The 23,688-nt window shown below is 37.8% G+C and overlaps 1 protein-coding gene across 3 annotated transcripts in view; it reads right to left on the bottom strand.

Annotated features, from left to right (window-relative positions):
* Positions 1-23,688, bottom strand: part of Bmp5 (bone morphogenetic protein 5) — a 143,016-nt gene that overhangs the window by 5,413 nt on the left and 113,915 nt on the right. For 2 of the 3 annotated variants that reach the window (XM_087905378.1, XM_085689397.2), the window contains exons 5-7: positions 20,611-20,687; positions 13,949-14,059; positions 10,033-10,155 (exon numbers count right to left, since the gene is read on the bottom strand). In XM_087905378.1, the coding sequence (XP_087761504.1) occupies positions 10,033-10,155; positions 13,949-14,059; positions 20,611-20,687 (311 nt within the window). Of the gene's footprint in view, positions 1-8,333; positions 10,156-13,948; positions 14,060-20,610; positions 20,688-23,688 lie in introns of those variants that run through there. The other variant, XM_048423970.3, reaches the window with a different exon arrangement.

Here is a 23,688-nt window from a genome sequence, read left to right as displayed (position 1 = left end):
TTCTAAAGATGAACTTTGTTCAGATTTTATTTGGACATGTAAGGGAAAAAGAAGAGATAAATTGCTTTAATATGTTCATATATTCATGTCAAAAATGTTCTTTAAGTTATTGAATTTATGTTTAGAAGTTAAGTAAAACATTGACTTGAATGCAATATATCGTGACTGTTCTACACATGGCTGCTAAATTATATTTGCTAACCAGGTACATGTGCCCTCTTCTAACTTATTCTATTTTTTCATTAGTCTATCGATTCTTGTGAGAAATTTGCTCAAACCTTTACAGTGAAAGACTACATTCAATCCTTCTTTATGAATCTATTAACTTTTTATTTAAATATTTTACTTTTAACTATGTGCTGCACATGTTTGGGAACACGGATTTGTGCATTGTGCAGGTGAGTGCAGTTCCCAAAAAGGCCAAAAGAGGAAGACAGAACCTCCTGGAGCTGGCATTACAGTAAGTAGTGAGCAGCCAAATAAGGAAGCAAGATTCAGAGCCTCTGAAAAAGCAACAGATACTCATGACCACTGAGGCATCTCTCCAGCCCTCAGTTTTGTGGTATTGGGCACAGTAAAGTTTTAAGAAGCGACGTCACTGAAAACTGTAATGTAATGTGTCTCATTGTCCCTACTAAAGATTTTTTTAATTGCAATGTAATATATTATACTACTATAATTAACCCTTAGTGGATACTGTTTTAATAGTTGTGTGTTCCTTTGTTTTATCCTCATCTTTCCTGTAATTTTAAATTTTGGCATATTCATTTTTAATAGCATATCATATGACTACTTGTTGAAACAATTATTTAAAAGCAAGCAGGATAACGATCTCTTCATCCATTTGCATTAAATGTTATATGACTATAAGGACCTCTTTCCATCCTGTTTCTGTGTGTATTATTTCACCCTATACACACATTTCTTTGCCCTCCTTTTCTATTCCATTTGTGTGAACTGATTACATTTTATCACAAGGATCTCCCATGCTGGAATAAAATAGGTGTCGGGACACTTTAGCTCAAGGCCCACTTCATTCCTTCCTTGTTTCTGCAAATAACATGCTATATCGTGGCTACACCTATTCCTTTAAGTCATTCCTTCAAGTACTTTGAAAATATGGAAGCGCATGTGAATATTTACCCAAGAAACACAAAAGCCTAATAAAGTTGTTAACAAACTTTTTATGGAAGAAAAAGTTTCGATTCTGGTTTAGATGGCACATATTGGTTTTCTGGTCTGGTTTTATCTGGAAACTTTAACCTGAATTCTGGAGACTAAACTGAAGATGTTCATTAAGCTATCATCAGATAAAACATAGCACTGTCATTATCCACCCTCTTGACAGTCTCATTCTGTAGCAAACAAACAAAAACAAAAATCCACTTGCATTACCAACCTCCTGCTCTCAGCATGTGTATTCTACAACAGCACTGCCGTTAATTCCATCTCAACTCCCTTTGAACACAATGCAATCGTTCTTCCTTTTAGAGGTACTTCTTTTAGCAATAGAGTTCCTTTTAATAATATTTTTTCTTTTAATTCCCTGTTTTATTTGTCTTTATTTATAAAAAATTTGAAATTTTTTTATATTACTCCGAGATTTGACAGATAATTTTGACTCAATTCATAATTCTTTTTTCTTAGCAAAAATTCAAAGACAGGAATTACGTGTTGACTGATTTTCAATTTTCATATTGAAAATTGAATGATGGGTCGATTATTAGCCCCAAACTCGTCTTCAGTTCTCTGGAACAGGCACATGGTGGAACTTCCTCTGATACATGGAACTTTCAGTTCCCTCGTAAATGGCCCTCCCTTCTCCCATCACACTGTTGTCTCTGGGAAAGTGTCTGCACATCCAACTTCTAGCTCATCAAACTCACTAATCACATCTAATACAGTTTCTATTCTTTTTTTTACCTTCTTGGATCTATCAGACCTTATAAAATATTTTCATAATTAACTTTTTGGTATCAAAAAGCACATCGCATATACTTACTATAGTCTCAATTATATTGCTCAATGCCCTGGATAAGTCCTCTGAGCAGTACTACCTTTGTGCTTTCTTTGAACCTTTACACCATGTCCTGCACACAGTTCTGGATGGGAGTTTCTATTCCCTGGTGTGTTTTCAGTGGGTGGGATGGCACAGCAGTCCCCAGACAGAACTGCCATGTTCTTTCCCCCAATACCTTTTGAGATTCACCTGGAGATCTTCAATACTTGGAGCACACAAGTATGATTTTTGGTCACAAGAACAAATGAGTATCACAGAGGCCTGTTTTCTTCTCACCATGCAGAGCCAAGACAAATTTCCTTGCACTCTGGTTCTGCTTGATTTCCTGATTTATGTGGTAGTGTGTGATCTGGTCCCTTTCAGTGTGTAGGATTTGTTCCTGTTCCTAAGGCTTGGTGACTGAAATCAAAGTTTTAGGTGACATGGAAACTCCACTCACTCCCTGAACATTACTCCTGCATCCCTACATTTTTTTCCTTTTCTTTGTTTATAAAACCTTACAATCTATTCAAGAGTATGTTTTATAGATCAATGCCTTGGTCAGTCATCAACAGAGAAGCTTCCTCTCGCAGCAGATGGAATAAATATGAAGACCCACAGCCAGACATTGTTCAGAGTGAGAGACTTTGGAACACTCAGTCCTAAATGGGATGTCCCTATCAAATCTCTCCCCTCAGGCCTCAGGGAATCCTATGGAAGAGGATGTGGACAGAGTATAAGAGCCAGAGGGGATGAAAGACATCAAGAAAACAAGGCCCTCTAAATTCACATGATCAATGACCATATGAACTCACCGAGACTGCATAGGGTATGCACATGCATACATAGCATGCATAGGGTATGCACAGCATGCATAGGGTATGCACAGATCTACACCAGGTCCTCTGCACTTTTATCATGGCACACAGTTGAATGTTTCTATGGGATTCTTGGTGTGTAAATAAAAAGGTCTCTGATTCTTGAACCATTATCTACCATGATCAATTTGGCTTCATCCCAGAGGTGCAGAGATGGTTCAACATACAAAAATCTGTCAACATAATTCGCCATATAAACAAACTGAAAAATAAAAACCACATGATAAACTCATTAGATGCCGAAAAAGCTTTTGACAAAATACAACATCCCTTCATGATAAAGGTCTTAGAGAGAGAAGGGATACAAGGAACATACCTCAATATAATAAAGGCAATATACAGCAAGCCAACACCCAGCATCAAACTAAATGGAGAGTAACTCGCAGCGATTCCACTGAAAACAGAAACAAGACAAGGTTGTCCACTCTCTCCATAGCTATTCAATATAGTTCTTGAGGTCCTAGCTAGAGCAATAAGACAACAAAAGAAGATCAAGGGGATACAATCAGAAAAGAAGTCAAACTCTCACTGTTTGCTGATGATATGATAGTTTACATAAGCAATCCCAAAATTCTACCAAGGAACTTCTACGACCCATAAACACTTTCAGTAATGTAGCAGGACACAAACTTAACTCAAAAAAATATCAGTAGCTTTCCTGTACACGGATGATAAAAGGGCTGGGAAAGAAATCAGAAAACAACACCCTTCACAATAGTCACAAATAGCATAAATTATCTCGGAGTAACGCTTAACCAAACAGTTGGAAGACTTGTATGACAAGAACTTTAAATCTTTGAAGAAAGAAATTGAAAAAGACACCAGAAAGTGGAAAGATCTTCCATACTCGTGGGTAGGCAGAATTAACATAGTAAAAATGGCAATCTTACCAAAAGCAATCTACAGATTCAATGCAATGTCCATCAAAATCCCAGCAAAATCCTTCACAGACCTCAAAAGAACAGTACTCAACTTTATATGGAAAAGCAAAAAACTCAGAATATCTAAAATAATCCTCTACAATAAAAGAACTTCTGGAAGCATCACAATTCCTGACTTAAAACTTTACTACAGAACTACAGTACTGAAAACAGTCTGGTATTGGCATAAGAACAGGCAGACAGGAGGACCAATGGAACGAAATAGAAGACCCAGATATTAATCCACACTCCTTTGAATACCTAATTTTTAATAAAGAACAAAAAATATGAAGTGGAAAAAAGAAAGCATACTTAACAAATGGTGCTGGCATAACTGGATATCAACATGTAGAAGAAAGAAAATAGACCCATATCTATCACCATGCACAAAACTCAAGTCCAAAGGATCAAAGACCTCAACATAAAGACAGACACAGTGAACCTTATAGAAGAGAAAGTATGAAGTACACTTGAGTGCACTGGAACAGGAAATCACTTCCTAAATATAACCCAAGCACCACAGACACTGAGAGAAACAATTAAAAAAATGGGACCTCATGAAACTGAAAAGCTTCTGTAAAGCAAAGGACATGGTCAACAAGACAAAATGACAGCCTACAGATCTTCACCAACCCCACATCAGACAGAGGTCTGATCTCCAAAATATACAAAGAACTAAAGAAATTTGTCACCAAATGAACACATAATCCAATTTAAAAAAAAATGGAGTACAGACCTAAACAGAGAACTCTCAACAGAGGAATCTAAAATGGCTGAAGAAAATGCTCAACATCTCTAGCCATCAGAAAAATGCAAATCAAAACAACACTGAAATTCCATCTGACACCTGTAAAAATGGACAAGATCAAAACCACAGATGAAAACTTATGCTGGAGAGATTGTGGGGAAAAAGGAACACTTCAGCATTGCTGGTGGCAATGCAAGCTGGTGCAGCCCATTTGGATGTCAGTGTGGCAATTTGTCAGAAAATTAGGAAACAGCCTTCCTCAAGACCCAGTAATACCACTTTTGGGTATATATCCAAAGGATGCTCAATCGTGCCACAAGAACATGTGCTAAACTATGTTCATAGCAGCACTATTTGTAGTATCCATAACCTGGAAACAACCTAAATGCCCCTTAAATGAAGAATGGATAAGGAAAATGTGGTACATTTACACAATGGAGTACTACATAGCAGAAAAAATAATGACATCTTGAATTTTGCAGGAAAATGGATGGATCTAGAAAACATTATTTTGAGTGAGGTAAACCAGACACAGAAAGACAATTATCACAGGTACTCACTCATAAGTGATTTTTAAACCAGCCTACAAACCATAATCCCAGAGAATTTAGACAACAATGAGGACACTAAGAGAGACTCATATTGATCTAATCTACATGGAAAGTAGAAAAAGACAAGATCTCCTGAGTAAATTGGGAGCATGAGGACCTTGGGTGAGGATTGAAGGGGAGGGGAGAGGCGGGTGGGGAGCAGAGAAAAATGTAGAGCTCAATAAAAATCAATAAAAAGGAAAGAGTTTTAAAAAAGGTCTCTGATTCTTGTGCCTTCTCCTGTTGGTTTGTCCTATCCAACTTTAATGTAATGGTTTTTGTTCTTTCTTATATTTTAATTTGTTATATTTTAAATGCATGAGCGAATGAAAGAATATCTAGTCACTAGGGTAGAGGTTAACAACTGGACTGTCCTTCCTATCTGCTGAGAGGGGAAAATCCATTTTTTCCAACAGAGTGACACTGGGAATAGAGCCAATCCAGGGCAAGCCTGGTGTCAAGTAGTTGACAAACATTCAATTGGACTCCACAGTTTGTTTGTGTGTGTGTGTGTGTGTGTGTGTGTGTGTGTGTGTGTGTGTGCTTTTATTTGATTTCAATTTGGTGTTTTTGTTTGTTTGTTTTTTTGGGTTGGTTTGATTTTGGAGTATTGTTTTATTTTATTTTATTGGTTTGGGATAGTCATTGCTTGGGGTTTTGTTTAGTTTTTTGTTTGTTTGTTTGTTTGTTTGTTTGTGAAGAAAGAACTTAAAGTTGGGTAAGTGAAGGAAGAGAGATAAAAAAGAATGTGAAATATAATAAAATATATTTAAATTTAAAAGTTGTTTTTACAACTTGCATGTGAAAAATACCACGTTTTAGTATAAATGTATACACATGGATGGAACTAGGTGTGTGTTCTATTGAGGAAAAGATACTGATTACTATGTAATTTAAGGAACCTTATAGGTCTCTTGTCACAAGTTTTTAAAATTGTACTTTTACTCTGGGGTTTTTTGCAGGAAAATAAATACAATCTACACTTTAAATTGTCTGTTACTTTATTTCGCTATTTATTAGTAGCCATGGTGGGCTGAAATGACGGAATATTACTCACAAACAAGCATCAGGTTATTTTCTGTTTCAGCACTGACAAAGTCCTGAGGCACTTAACATAATTCTCATTCTCTCTCTCTCCTATAAATGATCGTATAATTTCCAGAACTGAAAGTATAGTGCTTCTCCTTCCCTGTTGTGTACAAACACTGACGTTGCAGTAAAATGGAAAGTAAGGGGAGGGGGGAAACTTGATATAGGGTTTTAGTTTTCAGAAATTTTGTGATTTATAAAGCTGCAAATTCTCTTGGGTTTCCTCTCTGAGATCATTGCCTCTCAGGTGCCATCAATGAGTAGTGTAGTGTTCTGGTCTTCTGAGCCCTTCACTCCTTCTCTGACAGCCGCCTTAGAGTGTTTTTATAATACACCTTGTTTTATACCTAAATAAGAGAAATATTGGCATTGCTTATAATTTTTCATGCTTTCTCCTCAGCTTTCATCTTCCCCATCTTGATAAAAACACAGATGTAGACTTAGTAATATGTATGTCTACCTTATCAGCAGAGGCATCTTCACTCTCAACTTTTAAACTGTCCAGCTTTCCTCCCCTCAAACAGGAAGAACAAGAAAGCAGAAGAAAACTCGTAACTCGAGACAGACTTTGAATGATGGATTGAGCACTAGACTCAATGCTTATGAGGTGGCTGCCTCTGGTTGGGAATGTGGATTTCTTCTGCCCCGAGCAGAGCTGCACTGTAAGCTAATTATTCATTGTGAATGTCTTGAGAGATCACAGTTGCCAGACTGTAGAGTTGCCAGGAGGCTCTGGCTAAGATTTGATGATGATGATACAGGGAATAGGAAGTGAAGGTTCTTCAGTTGAAAAATAATTTTGGTTTTCCAGTCTGTTTTCTTTAGTTCTATGCAAAATCTTTTAGCCTTAGTTTCTTATAAACTTGAGTATTTACAATTTATGTCCTCTTCTTTCCAAACTGGATGAAGTGCTCTCATAAATCAGAACACATGCAAAGTAGAAAAATTTCTGAAGTACACCAAAAAAAAAAATTGCCAGCACACTAACTACTTATAATGACATAAATCTATTAAATCCATTTTTTTATTTCTAAAATTATACTAAGAATTTATGACAGTTATTCAATCATGAGTATATATATTTATAATTTTTGGAAGATGCAAAATCAATGTCAGTTAAGTGTTTCTATGTATGCATTCATGTATGTGCTCATATGTTTTGATGTGTATACATGTGCACACATGAGTGAAAGCTAGAGGTCAACCTTGGGTCTCCTTCCTGAGGAAACACACTCCTTTTTGAGACTGGTCATTCACTGGACCTGAGCCTCACTAAGTAGATTGTCTGACTGGTTCCATCTTCCCAGCACTAAGATTACAAGTGCACATCACAACATCTACCTCGTTCTGAAGACTGAATCAGGTCCTCAGGTTTCCATCTCTGCAGCCCCATTTATTTTCCTTCTTATTTCTTGTTTTAGATGTATAAGAACAAATTAAGATATTTTTCCACTCTAATTATTTCTGCTATTTTAAATTATTTTTTTGTTTGAACAGATTTTGTTCTGCTTTTTCTTTCTTTTATTTCTTGAATTTTAGCAAGGTCTGATTTAATTATTGCCTTTTTAAATTTTGTTTTACATTCCTTTCACAGTTCTACCCTCCACTCCTCCTCCTACCCTCCCCCCACTATCCTCCCAGTCCTAGACCCATTCACTCTTCCCAACGGGTAAGGGCTCCCTTTGGAAGTCAACAAAGTCTGGCACATTGGCGCAGGACCAAGACCCTCCTCCCCTCCCATATTAAGACTGACCATGGCATCCCACCATAGGGAATGGGCTCCAACAAGCTAGCTCATGCACCAGGGATGGATCCTAGTCCTACTGTCAGGTGCCTCACAGATAGTCCAAGCTTCACCACTGTCTCCCACATATGTGAACAGATTTAAAAAAAAAAAACTGTAATTCATAGACTGGTGCTTTCTCTACTTAATAGTCAATAACTATGAAAAATACAAAAGAACTTTATCAATTGAAAGCAAGTAATGACCCACATAATTAAAACAACAGTTTCCATCTGGTAAATATTTTAGTATAATACGCACTTACATTTTATAGTTTTTTAAATAAAGAACTATGTCATATATAAACAAACAAACAAAAAGCAGAGGCTGGTATCACAAGTTTAATATATTTTAAATGTAAACATACATTCAAGTAGCACATTTAAAGAATAATATAATAGATTTCCATTTCTTAATCTCTAGTCTTATCTTCAATGGTATACTATTAACTTATTAACTAAAAATATATTACTTAATGTATCCCCCAATATAGTCAATACCATACTTTCTATACTGTAAACTGGGTTATAAAGCAACATTGTAAAATGTCTGAATCACAAACAAGCCCCAATGTTTCGGAATTCCTAATGATAGACCTTGGCTTGAAAGCTACAGACAGTGATTAAGAAAAGGTACTTGGATATTTCCAGTTGGCTGCTACAAACCACGCAGTTAACAGCAGCAGAAGGCGGTCAACCTGAAGATCCACTCCCCAAAGAGTCAGCCTGTGCTAAACGAAGACCGCAGCTACCAGTTACCACTTCAACACGGAGAAAATAAATTAACACCAGAGAGGAGAGTATGCGCACACTCAAACACACACACACTTTCACACCACTCCAAAGCCTTCCCTTCTGTGCTTATTCGTGCTTGAAAGAAGGTTTTCAAAAATCTCTTTCTCGAATCAGGTTTACACTGTTTTGATTCTCAAAAACAAGGAAAAAAAATGGCTTTTAGCTGTTTAAAAATGGCAATTCCGTCAAAGACATACTGTGATATTTTTCATTCAGTTTAATGTCAATGGTTTCACCCTAAGTAAAATCCCTTGCGTCACATCAACCTGCAAAGTCTCTGTTGGCATCATCAGTTCCAACCCATTTTGTGCATGAAGTGACTCCTCCCTAGAGGGAGAAAAAGGCAGTACGTGCAAACATTTCTCTACTGTGGACTAAGCTGTAACCAAGGGGAACAAAGCACTGTAGCTGCAGTGTTCTAGACAATGGCCAGGTGTGGCTCAGCTGAAGTGAGGCTGGACTGAGCTTTTTAGTGTCAGTTCGGGAACTGGTGGACATTGACTCAAGCCTCAAACCTGTGTCAAAGAATGTTGGAAGCTCTGACCTTCTGGAAAAAAAGAAATCTGCAGCAATCAGAAGCAAGAAGCACAGGCTTCGGAGTTACACCAATCCCCCTAAAGAGAGCAGTTAAAACAGTTACGCTGTCCTTCACCTGTGTCTGTCCTGCCTACCGTTTATTTAGTCAAATGCAGTCCAGCATTTCACTTTCACCAATAAAGCATAAGCGCAAGAGGAAATTTTTATTTAGCTAAGCAATGATATTTAAAAAAAATGGATTGCTAGTTTTTAAAACTTTATTTCTAAATATTCTATTTTAGTTTTCACTGGTGCAATATAACCAAATGTATTCATTTCCCTTCAACAACATTAAATTGTCAAGGGAGTTCTACTTAATATTAGAAAATTATTTGTAATAGTATCGGGAAGATGTCAACGTAGAATTAAACTGGGCTCAGCATACCCCATCAAAAGTGAGAGTAGGAATCTATCATAATATAGGACCCTTTAAAATAGATTTTACTGATAAGGCATCCAAAAGAGAATACACACTTTTAAATAAATAAAAAAGTGTATATACATAATATGATACATAGAGAGATGAAATGACCCCTGCTGATTTTAAGGAAGTCCCCATTTATCTGTCTTTGATTGCAGTCATAAACATACTACAGCTCGGTTTTGTTATTCCCACAATCCCTTAGCGCTAGTGGCAGCCACACGAGCGTACTACCATGTTTCTGTATTTCTTCAAAATGACATTGGAGCTGTCATCAAAGTACAGGACGGAGATGGCATTCAATTTGGTTGGAGCACAACAGGGCTTGGGAACGTGGTCAGGAAACATCAGGTGTACCTGGTAAAGAAAGAACATAAAAAGGGAAGTGTGTCTTTTGGAGAAATGGGGTAAACATTTTACTTACAGCTTTAAGAATATGATGTTGATGTCATGACTCTCTGACAGGCATATTCGTCATCTGACTCCTTTATATACCCTAGATGACTGGAAGACAGCGGCTGCTTGACAGGATGCATTGTCAATCGACAAGCACTAAGAATCAACAGTTCTATTTATTGCAGCTCATCAGATAAAGCAAGCTCTGTATGGAATACTGAGTGGAATTTTTCAGTGGGGGGAACATGACGCTTAGTACGGACCTGCTTTAACTGACTAGGTGTCTTCTGTGTCCACTACAAGAATAACGGAGGCTGTGGACTCAAGTCAGTGCAGACACACTTGGACTACAGAAAGTTTTAAGTCTGCAGGATATTGTAATAGAATAGTTAAGCCATGTAGCACAAACAGGGTGCCAACTCCTACGTGGTAAAGGCAAGCTAAAAACCACAGTGAAGTAAAATCTATACTGGCTTTGCCTTCACTCGGGACCCTTTTTCTCCTACTGGGTTGCCATGCTATGATATGAGGCTCTGTTCCCAGCCTTGCTAGGCCATGTTTAGTGGATATCCCAGGGAGTCTTTTTTTCATAAGAGAAACAGAGAAGGGGTTGATCTGTTGTAGAAAGGGGAGGTAGGAGAAGAGACTGGGAGGAATGAAGGGAGGAGAAACTGCTGTGGTCAGGATTTAATGTATGAGAGAAGAATAAAAGTTAAAATAAATCTAATACTTGTTTTAGAGCAATGATTTCAACTCTTCTTCATAGCAGTTTTTCCCGGACTGACGGGAGTTTAACACCGTCTTTCTTTCCCTATGCACTCATTAGACAGCTGCCAAAGAAGCGAGCTAAAACTGAAGCGAGGGGTCCAGAGAGTTTGCAAATTGAATATCCATTCCCTTAAAAGACTGAAAATGTATGGAAAAGTGAAGCACTTAAGTAAAAGCTCGGAACTCATTTTAATCAGGCTGGCACTTTGCCTGTGTGTTATAATAACTGAGCCAGAAGCCAGAATGTGGTTCCCACCTACTCTGGCCCGTCCCCCAAAGGAGTTTATGGGAAGTCCCCTTGATGAGCCTTAAGGGATCCACAAAACAGCAAACATGGCCTCTTAGAGTTTTGGCTCCACAGCATCCTGGCTGAGATGGTATAGCAGGCCTGCGTGTGAGCGAAAGCACCGGATAAACGAGAGGTTCCACATGAGCTTGACATTTCCTAAGACCTTGCAAAGCTAAAAGTCACGGAGCTTTTGCAGATTTCAGATACAACTTATATTCCTCATCAGCTTGATCTCCCATAGCCCTCCCAGGCGTGATTGATAACCCCCAAGGTTTCAATGGCCTTGGCAGCCTTCACGAGCAGCCGCTCCAAGCAAAATGGATTGTTCTTAAATGATTCTTCGAACGTATTCGTCATAAAAAAATTGCTCTTCTGTAACAAAAAGTCTGACTGTCTTCTCATTCCACGTCCTTCACAGAGCAAATGCAAGAATATTTACAACACCACAAGCGCTGAAGTCCCACTTGTCCTGTGACCTTCAGGTTTGGAGCGATGTGTCTTCTGTACAGGATAATAAGCAACACAGATAAAGATCTTCTAACTTCACATCAGGGTTTCTTTTTGTTTTCTCTTTGATGCCACTTCCAGATCATAGCCATAAGAAAAAATACTTATTTATATATTTATGAGAAAATAAACAAAGTAAATAAGAAAAGAGGATTATTTGACAAAAAAATTTTTACAATCAGTAATCATGCTTAGTCTGATGGAAATTTGACAAATTGGATACATATCTAAGAAAGCAAAATTCTGCTTCCTTAATAAGGCATCATCACTCTACAAACAAAAACATAAAGGATTTTGAGAAATCAAGTGGCATCATTTTATAAGCCGTCTTAGTTAAGGTTTCTGTTGCTGCAATGGCGCACTGTGAACACAAGCAACTCAAAGAGACAAGGGTTTATTTCATCTTACAACTTGTAGTCCATCATCCGAGGAAGTCGGGCAGGAGTCTGGAGGCAAGAACTGAGGCAGAGGCCATGGAGAAATGATACTTACTGGCTTCCTCCTCACGGCTTGCTCTGTCTGCTGTCTAGTAGCACCCAGGCCATCAGCCCAGAGGGAAGCCATCCAGGATGACCAGAGCCCTCCTACAACAATCATAACCAAGGAAATGCACTCCAGGCTTGGCCACGAGTCAATCTGGTGGGTGTGGTGAGGCAGGGCACATTTTACATGTGGCTGCTTTCTTGTCCCCTCCCTGATTTTATTTTCAAAAATTTATAAAATCCATGTTTATCCACCATAGACAACATTTCAGATAAACCAGGAGAATCTATGGTGTCTTTTAAGGCAAATGATACAGGTAAGCATTAAGTGATGTGAGAGATCCTTCTGTCTATGTGTTGCTTTTATCGGTTAATGAATGAAGAAACTGGGTTGGCCTGATAGGGCAGAGCAGAGCTGAATGCTGGGAGAAAGAAGGCAGGGCAGAGAGACGTCATGGAGCTGCCAGAGGCAGACACATTAAAACCTCACCAGTAGGCCACGGATCTCATGGTAAAATAGAAAATAATAGAAATGGGTTAATTTAAAACGTAAGAGCTTGCTAGGAATATGCTATAGTGATTAGCCAAGCAGGGATTTAATTAATACAGTTTCTGTATGGTTATTTCAGGTGTCCAGGTAGCCGGGAAACGAACAAGCGGCCTCCTACTACAATCAAGAAATTCAAATACTTGATATGTCTGTTTATAACTATATTATATTTACGTGAGTCCTTATTTAAAAACTGGCTATTCTGTCCACCAGCTTTTAGGTCAAAATGGGTCAAAGGGAAAGGTATACTTGGGAGGCCATATACAAAAACTAGGCGTTTGGAGCAGAGGTTACGAAATAAGCCTCCCGCACACAGTAGGGTCGTTCTGCCAACAGCCAACAACCCAACTTCTATCAGTGCCTTGCGGCTCTACAGCTGTGTTCTCTACTTTTTCCCCTAGATAGATAATTATGGTTTTCATATTAACCCAGACACTAAATAGCAACTCTGCAACTTAATCTGGTGCACCTCCTAAGAGACTGCTGTCTTCCAGGGACTACCTTCTGACACATCAGTGTGTGGAGAGAGGTTGGTTTGGGTTCATTGGACAGAATACAATCACAGATCCCCGTGTCGACATTTCACTGTCTTCAGCACAGGAACCTGCTGAGGTTACTAGAAATTTAATCATGGCTAAATATCTGGAAGTATGGAAGAAGAAAAAGGAAAGACAAGTTTCCTTTTTAAATGACGGAAAAATAGGAGGAACTGAGGAGAAGGAAAACTCAAGTGAAAATATTCTACTACTTATACATAATATTCAATGACTGTAATAGCAATCTGTATAAAGAACTTGCTTGAAATTATGTCAAAACTCTCAGATGAAGTTCAGTGCAGCTGTTACTCAATGTTTCAGCAAAGACAACTAGTGAATTGCTCTAAACATCTGGTTGATCTCTGTACAATGATGAAAGCCACGCAGAGTAGCAACTTCACTTCATTACTTCAGTTTTCCCAGCTGAATTTGTCCCAATTCTGAGACCAGGGTTATTGATTCAAACCAATCTGAATTTCTTACTGTACCCTCAATTGACAGCCCCCACTACAAGTTACAAAGGAATTTAAGAACTTGAGGTCGATAATTACATTTTCTTTAAAACAGATCTATACTGTATTTTTATTAGAACCAGGTTCTGCCCCATAAGCATAGACCTTACCAGAGTCTGGACTATGGCATGGTTGGTGGCATTCATGTGGGCATTAAGTGGAAAAGTACATTCTCCATCACAATAAAATGCAGCATACCCTTCTGGTGCTATGATCCAATCCTGAAATGTACAAAATCAAGAAAATTCACATCAGATAAGTGATAGTGAAAATAGATAATTCTTAAGGAGCACTTAAAGATATCCAACCTGAATAAGTTTCCTTCCTTAGTCCAACAATTATTCTAAAATTCCAGCTTAACCTACATCCTTTAATTTTTAATTGACATTTACAACAAAAGTATAAATATTTTTAAAAAAATGGTCATTTCCAATTTCTCCCAAGAGGTTACTATATAAAACATAGTCCACATTAATCATTCTGTTTTCTGAGAATAAAACTATTATCACAAAATAGTATTCTAAATATTGTTTAAACTGGAAATGATTAACTCTGGGGCATTCAAGTGAACCACAAAAAGTAGGGAGTGAATGAAGTCCTGAGTGAATCTGTTACTGACAAGAGCAAGGCCATATCAAAGACCCCAGTGACTCGGAGTCCTGGGAGTGGCAAGGCCTTCCCTGGGATAGGCTCAGAGGAATGGCAAGGCCTTTCCCAAGTTGAAGTATTACTGTTGACAACATGTACAGAAAGTATCAGCCTCAGCTTCCTCCTCCAGGACATCTGCAGCTGTCTCTGCTACCCCCAGATACCACCTATGAAGATTAAGTCGTCCACCTTAGCCTTCTTCATCTGTATGTAATGAGCTCTGAGTGTCCCTGCTACTGCTGGGACATCTTCATCAGAGAGCATGACCCATCTGATCCCAGCTTTTCTGTCTGTCATTTTTTCATTCCCAGCCACCTAGTCAGGTCAATACAAAGACCCTGCAGGCCAAGGCAAGGGGTATCCAAATATGGGTCCTTGACCACAGGGAACTCACATCAGTCAAGCAGGGAAAATGGCAGTGACGAGTGCAAGCAGGCAAAGGAAAGGAAAGAGGGGAGCATTTCTGCAAACTGGGTGTAAACCATGAGATGAGCAGGCTATAGAGACGGTGAAATGTTTGTGCTTTGGAGGAGTTTTGAAGAATCATAGAAATAAGGTAAAAACATTCCAACTGCATCAGCGTTTAGACTGTGCTTGGGAGACATGCCCAGATACTCATCCTGAGGAAAGGAACTATGAAGATGCCCTCTCCCAACCTGTGGCAGAATTGTACCTTGGGACTGGGTTGCAGCAAGATTTAAGGGGAGGTAAACTCACTCCTTGACAGCAAACTTTGTTTAGGGTAAGAGATTCGGAGGACAATACCAATGTTTTTAAGTGCTTTCCTGTGTTTGGGTGACCTGATCCAGACTCAAAACCAAATGTCAGAGGAGCAAGCATGAGACCCGGGGTTGGAAAAGAACTCAGAAGTTATATTTCTGACAGAGCTAGTGATTGTGGCAATGCAGAGCAGTCCGGTCCAAGGTGAAGTCCATCGGATCTACAGACCCACTCAGCAGCTTCGTCACATCCTTCCGGACCTGGTTTTATTAATCACTCCCTCAATTTTGGAGGCCACTTCTCTAACTACCTGATGTCCCAATGGGTCCCAGTCAACTATTTGAAATGGGCTATGACTTTACTCAAATGTGTTGCTCCTTTATTGTTTTCTTAGGGATTCCTCTCAAAGAGACCTGGAGAGCCACCCTGCTATGGAATGGTACCCATGTTACCATTTAAATTTAAAAAAAAAGTGGAACTCCTAGAATTTAAGGCCTCTACCAAATACAACAGCTCTCACGGCCCACCCCAACTGAAAATCTGCAATGTACATAGTATTAAATGGGTCTCTGGCTATATTCCCTGAAGACATTGCTTGTTAGACACCATTCAAATACACAATGTTAGTGGCATTAACGTCATTCAGTGGGCCACTAATGGCTCCATAGGCGTAATAATACAGTGTATTGGCAGTCGCCCAATCTCCAGCTAGACAAATGATCGTATATGGAGCTATAGCAATTGGCAGCTGTCAATCTTTGTAGTATTACCAGTTGGTCAATTGATGACCTCAGTGTGGATAAAGGGGGGTTACAGCCAGATACCAGACAGGATTTGATATGTCACACAGATTGCCAGCACATATGTGTGACAACAACTCTTATAATAAAAGCAAATATAATGGGAAATAATTGATAACCACCATATCAATTATGGAGTGCTTGAACACACCATAACAATACTGTAGATACGGCCCAAATACATTGTACACCCTGAGATTGCAAAAAGCTTATAGCCAGATTGTCTCCGCTGCTAAGACTGCAAAAGTGAACCTTGATAAGGTTCAAGGCTCCAATCACTTTAACTTGTTAAAGCTTTCCTGGTTTTTGTGTTGGGCACAGTAGCTGTTTGTTCTTCCTTTGGTCATCCTTACTGCCTAGTATTGGGCATTGCAACAAACCAGCTTGGTAGTAAAAGTGAAAACACCCTGAACACCTCAGTAATAAGAAAGAGGGAAACATTTAGAGCAGGTAAAATTCAGAGTGAATGTATGTTATTAACACAAGCATGGCCTTGTCAAGACCCCAGGGCCTCAGATTCATATCTGAGCAAGGCCTCAAATAGCAAGGCCTTCCCCTGGAATAAGTACAGACATTGTCAGTACGTACAGAAAATATCAACTGCAGTTTCCTTCTCCAGAATAACTATGATATAAGTCTGCCCCCCCCAGAGAACACACCACACACACACACACACACACACACACACACACACCTAGATTAGCTAATCCTTCCCTTCTTCATTCAAGTTCAATAGACTAAGTGAACTGAGGTTCTGGGCTACTGCTGGTGTATCTCCATCAGAGAACACAGTCCAGCTGATCCCAGCTATTCTGTATGTATATCTGTCCTTTCTTCACCTGTTACCCGTTCAGGTCAAATCCCCAAACTTTGTAGGTTTCAACAATAAAAGACACGGAGAACAGGACTGAGCTAATTCTCTTCACTGTTAGATAACACATTCCCAGTGTAAGAGTCTTCCAGACCAATGAAGCTTTACCATCTGCTTTATCTCATGTTTTTCTTTTCATCATTATATTAATTTACAATGTTTTAGACAAAACAAATTAAAGCAAATCTTGAACACTGTGTGTGAAAAATTTCTAGGAAGTTAAAAAGTGTCCCATGGAATATTTATTATGATTTCCCCACCCCCAGAGAAGCAAAACTCTGTGTGTGATTATGAATTATTAAATTATCTTTAATAAAAGTTTATTCATAAAATTGGACATTTTGTGCAACAGAGGACATCATCACTCTAGTGAAGGGACAACCTACAGAGTAGGGTAAAGTCTTTACGAGCTATACATTTAAAGAAGTATTAATTTCTAGACTGCATGAAGAATCAAAACAATTAAACATTAATAAAATTAACAACCAAAATAAAAAATTGGAAAGTAACTTTAGTTCTAAAACAAAAATGGCATACAAATATCCAAGAGACTTTCTCTTAGAGGTCAGCATTCTTAAACAATAGACTGAAAACTAAAACTTTTTTGAAATTTCAACTTACCCTAGTTATAATTCCTAAAGTAAAAACAAACAAAGAAACAAAATGTTGACAAGGATGTGGGGAAAGCGGAACATTTATTCCCTACTGGTGAGAAAGAAAACGGATGCAGTCACTATGGCTATCACCACCAAAGTTCCTCAAAGAGCTTAAAGTAGACCTACCACCTAATTCAGCACAGCACTCTTGGGTACACCCAAAGAACTCTAGATTCTACTATAGAGATGCTAATCATCCATTTTCATTGATATTCTATTTCCAATAACCAGAAAATTAAAACAACCTAGTTGTTGATCAGTTGATGAATGGATAATAAATATGTAGTATATTTATGTTACTGAATATGATTCTGCTGATAATATAAATGAAATTAACAGGTAAATGGATGGGTCTGGAAGTACTCTTTAGGAGTGAGATAACCCATATCCATAAAGACAAGGATCATATTTTTGTCTCATTTATGAATATTATCTTTGAATCTTCAGATGTGTGTATTTTATTTGATATATCCAAAGAAGTTGGGCGATCACAATAGGCTATGGGAATGAACTTTTAAGAAAAATGAGATGCAATGTATCAGTATAAAGTGTTAAATGTGACTAATGGAATAGGAATGGTTAAATTTGAGTGGGAGGGGCAATTTCAGGGTAGGGGAGGGTATAAATAACATTAAAGACCTTTTCTCAAATGTCATATAGAAACACATCACTGTAGAAACTTCCTATGTATAACATATACATATATACATAGAGAGAGAGAAAAAAGAGAATCAAAATGAAGTTACTCTAAACAATGACCCAACTTGACAACACAAGCTAAAAAATAAAAAAAGCCTCCTGCAAAGAATAGGTTACTTCTTTAAGAGATGTTGGCCAGTGAGGTTCCAAAGACCTCCAAACATTGCAAGCTATTATCTGTCAGTGTTGTTGGGTACTTTCCAGAACTTGACAATAAGACTTTATTGATGAAGATATCACACACTTGAGTCATGAAACATGGAGAAACCTAGTGGAATAAACCTGGATGCTTCATCTCTACCAGCTAGCTTCACAGTGCTAGAAGGCACTATCCTTATTATTGAAGAAGGAAAGTAATCATTAATCTTACCCAACTCTGAACTGTATCAGATACAATGATGACTGACCTGCCAGGACAAGCCCACTGGTACAATAGTGGCCCTAATGTCAGTGAACTAACCAATCATTTTCCAGTTGGATACGTCACATTCCACAAAATGAAACCTACCTGGCACCAATATTTGATCCAGAACCTATGGCAAGAGAAGTCATAGGCTCTAGAGGATAACCTACTGCTATGATGCTGCTAAATGGCTACAGTATTGCCCTCATGACTGGCTGTTATACCCATAGCCTATGGTACCTCTCATTCCTCCTCAGAAAAGTTTGCATTGCAGTAGATAGTCATTAATGCAAAGATTCACACTAGACAAGGTGCAGAGAGTGAGAGACTATGGAATGATCAATCCTAAATGGAACATACAGCCACCCTCTCCCAAAGCTCAGGGGGCACTGGGGAAGTAGGAGCAGAAAGATATTAAAAGCCAGAGGCTGTGGATGACTACAAGGAAGCAGTATCTTCTGGACACAGTAGGGTAAATACATAATTTTGAGTAGTTGTGACAGTATACACAAGACCCAAAGCCAGACCAAATCTCAACATGAACAGGGGAATTGTGCATATAATCCCAGCCCTAAACAAGTTGCTAGTGCCAACTGATTGCCAAGACAGGAAGAGACCATTTTCTCTAAAAGTGTATCCCCTGATAAACTGACCATAGTCCACTGAAAGGTGCACATACAAGAACATTTGAACAGCACAAATTTGTCTCAGTTTTTTTAGAAGGAACATGAAGTTGGAGGGGTAAGGAAGGGAAGTAGATCTGGGAAGAACTGATGAGGGAGAATAAATATGATCAAAATATGTTAGATAAAATTTTCAAATAACTAATAAAATACATAATAATAAAAATAAAGACAATAAATATTAATGTACATTTCCATCTTAATATTATTTTATAACCTTGTTTAATTTTGTGACCATAATACTATGAATATGACTCAAATACTGAGAATGTGTTGTGATACAAAAGAAAAATAAAACTTTGTATTAAATTGTTCTCAGAGCCATTAGAAATTATTTTTTCTTCTCTACTTCATTTGTGAAGCATATTAAAAAACATAATAATATGAATTTTGATTAAAAGAAAAAATTTGGGGCAAACCTGCCTTATGATTTAAACTTAATAGTTGGAATTTCTATTTCCTAGACAGAACCATCATCCTAACAGAGTTAATGTAGGTGTTTATACTAATTCAAACAATCTTCATAAAATTAAAAGTTCTGGAGGTGCTGTGGAGATGACTCAGCAGGTAAGTGCTGGCTGGGCAGGCATGAGGACCAAAGTTTGGATATTCAGTACCCAGGGAAAAATCTGGGAAATGTAGAACATGTCTATCATGCTTGCTTATAATTCCAGGATTTTCCACATTGGAGTAGGAGACGTGACAATCTCTGGCCTTTACTGGCAGCCAGCATACCCCAAAGACTTTGAGCTCAAGTTTCAGTGAGAGGTAAAAATTCCAAAGTGTAAGGTGGAAAGTGATAGGGTGGGACATGAGGTGGTCTCTTCTGGCCTGCACACATGCAAACAGACATGCACATGCATGTGTGTACAAAATTTAATTAATTAATTAATTAGTTTTATTATATATGCAGGGCCTGGTAATATATGCCTCTACTCCCAGTACATGGGAGACTGAGGCAGAAGGAGCATTCAAGGACATCTTGGGCTACATAAGGAGACTCTAACTCATGCAAGACAAAAGACTTGGGATATTCAAAGGACAGTATTATTTTTATCCATTTTTAAATGTTAATTTCAAGAATGTTATATTTCCCTAGATGGCTGTTAAACCCAACTCATTTTGTTCCAATGACAAAATAATAATAAGGAAATGAAAATGATATGTGTAAATCACATGCTGAATAGTCTTCAAAACTGACTATTATATTGGAGCAATTGCTAACAAAGACTCTGACTTACTGAGGATTTGAGACAAAGCAGAAAAGAAACACCTAAATTGAACCAGCTTACCTGCCATCCCAGATCCCGGAAACTCACGTAGAGCTCATGCTTTTTGCAGGCTTGTTTTTGTTCACTGGTGTTATAATCTGAAGATTAAAGAAAAACATAAACTTACGTTTTAAACAAATGACTGCCTATTAGGTATAGAAGTATACAACTTCTGTTACGAGGTTATGGGTAAGGTTTCCGGAAGATATTACCTATGTTAAGCACAAGTTTGATTCTTAACTGAGAATTTTGGCTTAACTGTGGCACTCAGGCAAGTTACTTTAGTAGAATGTAGAGTATTGTTTGCCTTATACGGTTCTGAAAAGAATACACACACACACACACACACATATATTTCACCTTCCAATTTAATGATTCAACTGCTAATGAAAGAGTATCACACCAGAACCAAATGATGACTCAGTTGTCCTTATAATCACTTCAAATTATTATTTGCCTGATGTCAATATAGAAAACAAAATTGTATTTAAAATTTGAACAAGATTTCCTCCTATGCAATAATGGAATAAATATATGTTAATAGTGAAAAATGGAGAAAATTTGTTTTAAGAGTATGTCCTCTTGCATTCAGGGAAATTTCTTCCTTAATTTGAATAACACCCTCAAACAATTCTATTCAGGCAGTGGTCAATTATGTTTTTGACAATTAACATTAAATGAATACATTACATTACACACAGAGATTAGATAGAAAGATAGATAGATGATAGGTAGGTAGGTAGGTAGGTAGGTAGGTAGGTAGACGGACAGACAGACAAACAGACAGATAGATAGATACTACATGTACAGTTATTACAATTGCATGTTTAAAAAGAAATTAAATAAAATTAAAAGCCCAAATTTCTCATATAATTAAAGTAGTTTCATAAAGATTAAGTGTGATATATATTATATCACATAAATGTAATGAGCAATTAAGTTTAAAATGGGTGCTTATTCCAAGAGTCTGATGTCATGGAGAGTTGTATCCAAATGCTTATTTTGTCAGAAATAAAAATTAATGGGTACTGAGTGAAGTAAATACTTTAGCGAAATCAGCAAAGTCTGGAGTTAGGTTCATGCTCAATGATTGGCGAACAAAGCTACAGGAAAATGGGCAAGGAAATGATGTTTATAGCTTTAAAAATATCAACTGGCAGTCCTTAGAAGATTAAATGAAATGGACATAATTCTACTGTTGATGGACCAATCTATAAATGAAATCATGTGCCCAACTCCATTCTGCCCACAGCTGTTTGCCAGGAATCTTGACCTTCTTCTGGACTCTCGCTCCTCTAGGAACTCATCAGAGTCCGTACCCACCAGGCCAGGCCACCTGGCATGAAGACACATGTAATTTATCTGTGTTCCTCTTCGTAACTCCTCCCAACTCTGACCACCATGGAGCAGTTTGTACCAAATCCATCTTAAGGCTCAGAGAAGCCCACACATCCTATGCACTGACCAGGCAAGTCTACCTGACCCTGTCCTGTCTGTGTATTACCCAATTCCCAGACCTACACCTGAACTCACAAACAGAGCCTGGGCCAGCCTGATGAGCCCAATCTACACATTTTCTAACCTCCAGGTCAGGCCAGGTGGCACATCCTAGGTACCATTCCAGTGTTCTGGGTCTCTTATGAAAATAATATAAAGTATCAAGGCATCGTGAACCCTCCCCCAAAATCTACCAGTACTATCAGAAATGTTCTCCAATGAGAATTACATAGATGAAACCAGGATACAGAAACTAAAAGAAAAATCACAAACTTTAACAAAAATTTCAAGGAACTTAAGGAAGACACAAACAGTTCAGTGAAATTAACAATAATGAACTCAATATGAATACCTGAGGGATATGAAAGAAAATACAAGCATAGACTGAATGAAATAACTAAATTCATTGAAGAAAGAAACAGTGATGAGAGAACTCAAGCTAAAATGAGGTCATAATTGAAAAACTAAATAACTAGAAAAAATAAGAGAATATTAATTTATTTAGAGCACAGGAAAGGAACATGCTGCAAATGTGGGATACCATGAAAAAACAAAGTCTTCAAATAATAGGCATAGTTGAGGTAGAATAATCACAGGTAAATGGCAAAGACCACATTCAACAAGATCATAGAAGAAAACTTTCATAAACTAAGGAAAAGAATATCATAGATGAGCAAAAGGCACACAAAACCCCAAACCAGACAAGACTCACACAGAGAACCCCAACAACCAGACAAAACCAGAAAAGACACTGTGGCAAATCTTATCTGCATCACTAAATATATAAAAAAAGAAATATTCTCAAAAATAGGAAAGAAAAAACACATCAAACATAAAGAAAAACCCACTAGAATAACAGCTAACTCCTCAATAGAAACTTTGAAACCCAGAGTAACATGAAGCAATGTATTATGAATTCTAAAAACCACAACTGTCAACCAAGATTACTGTACCCAGCAAAACTATGTACCATGTTGAAGGAAAATGAAAAACTTTCCATGATCCCAATGGGCTAAAACAATTCATCCCCATCACAGCAATTCTAAATAAAATATAGGAAGAAGTACTTGAACTGAAGAGAAAAGGAATCATAACTTTGAGACTGTAGGAACTCCTCTAATTACTGAAAAGTATGACTAAACACAACAAAAAAAGAAACACATACCTTTCTATAATAACTTCAAATATTAATGGCCTTAGCTCTCCAATCAAAAGACAAAGTCTGCTTGAATGGATTAAGGAAAGAAACTTCACCCTTCTGTTGTCTCCGAGAAATTCATCTTTAAAGAAAGACCTTACCACAAAGTGAAAAAGGATGGAAAAAGGGATTCCAGTAAAATGGGACCAGGAAACAAACAGGTGTTGCTGTCCTAACATCTGACGAAACAGACCTCAAACTAAACCTTATTAGAGCAGATAAACAAGGATACTTCATTCTCCTTAAGAGAACAATTTATCGAGAACACATTGTAATCCTAAATATATATGCACCCAGCTGGGGTGAACACAATTTCATTAAAAAAAAATTTACTCCTGGAAGAAAAAGAAACAGACTTAACATCAAATCATTAACAGTAGATAATTTTAATATCACACCTTCTT

This window comes from Myodes glareolus, chromosome 4 (assembly GCF_982192425.1).
Source record: "Myodes glareolus chromosome 4, mMyoGla1.1, whole genome shotgun sequence".
Classification (NCBI taxonomy): domain Eukaryota; kingdom Metazoa; phylum Chordata; class Mammalia; order Rodentia; family Cricetidae; genus Myodes; species Myodes glareolus.
Note: the sequence above shows the minus strand (reverse complement) of the source record. Positions and strands in the feature narration are given on the sequence as shown.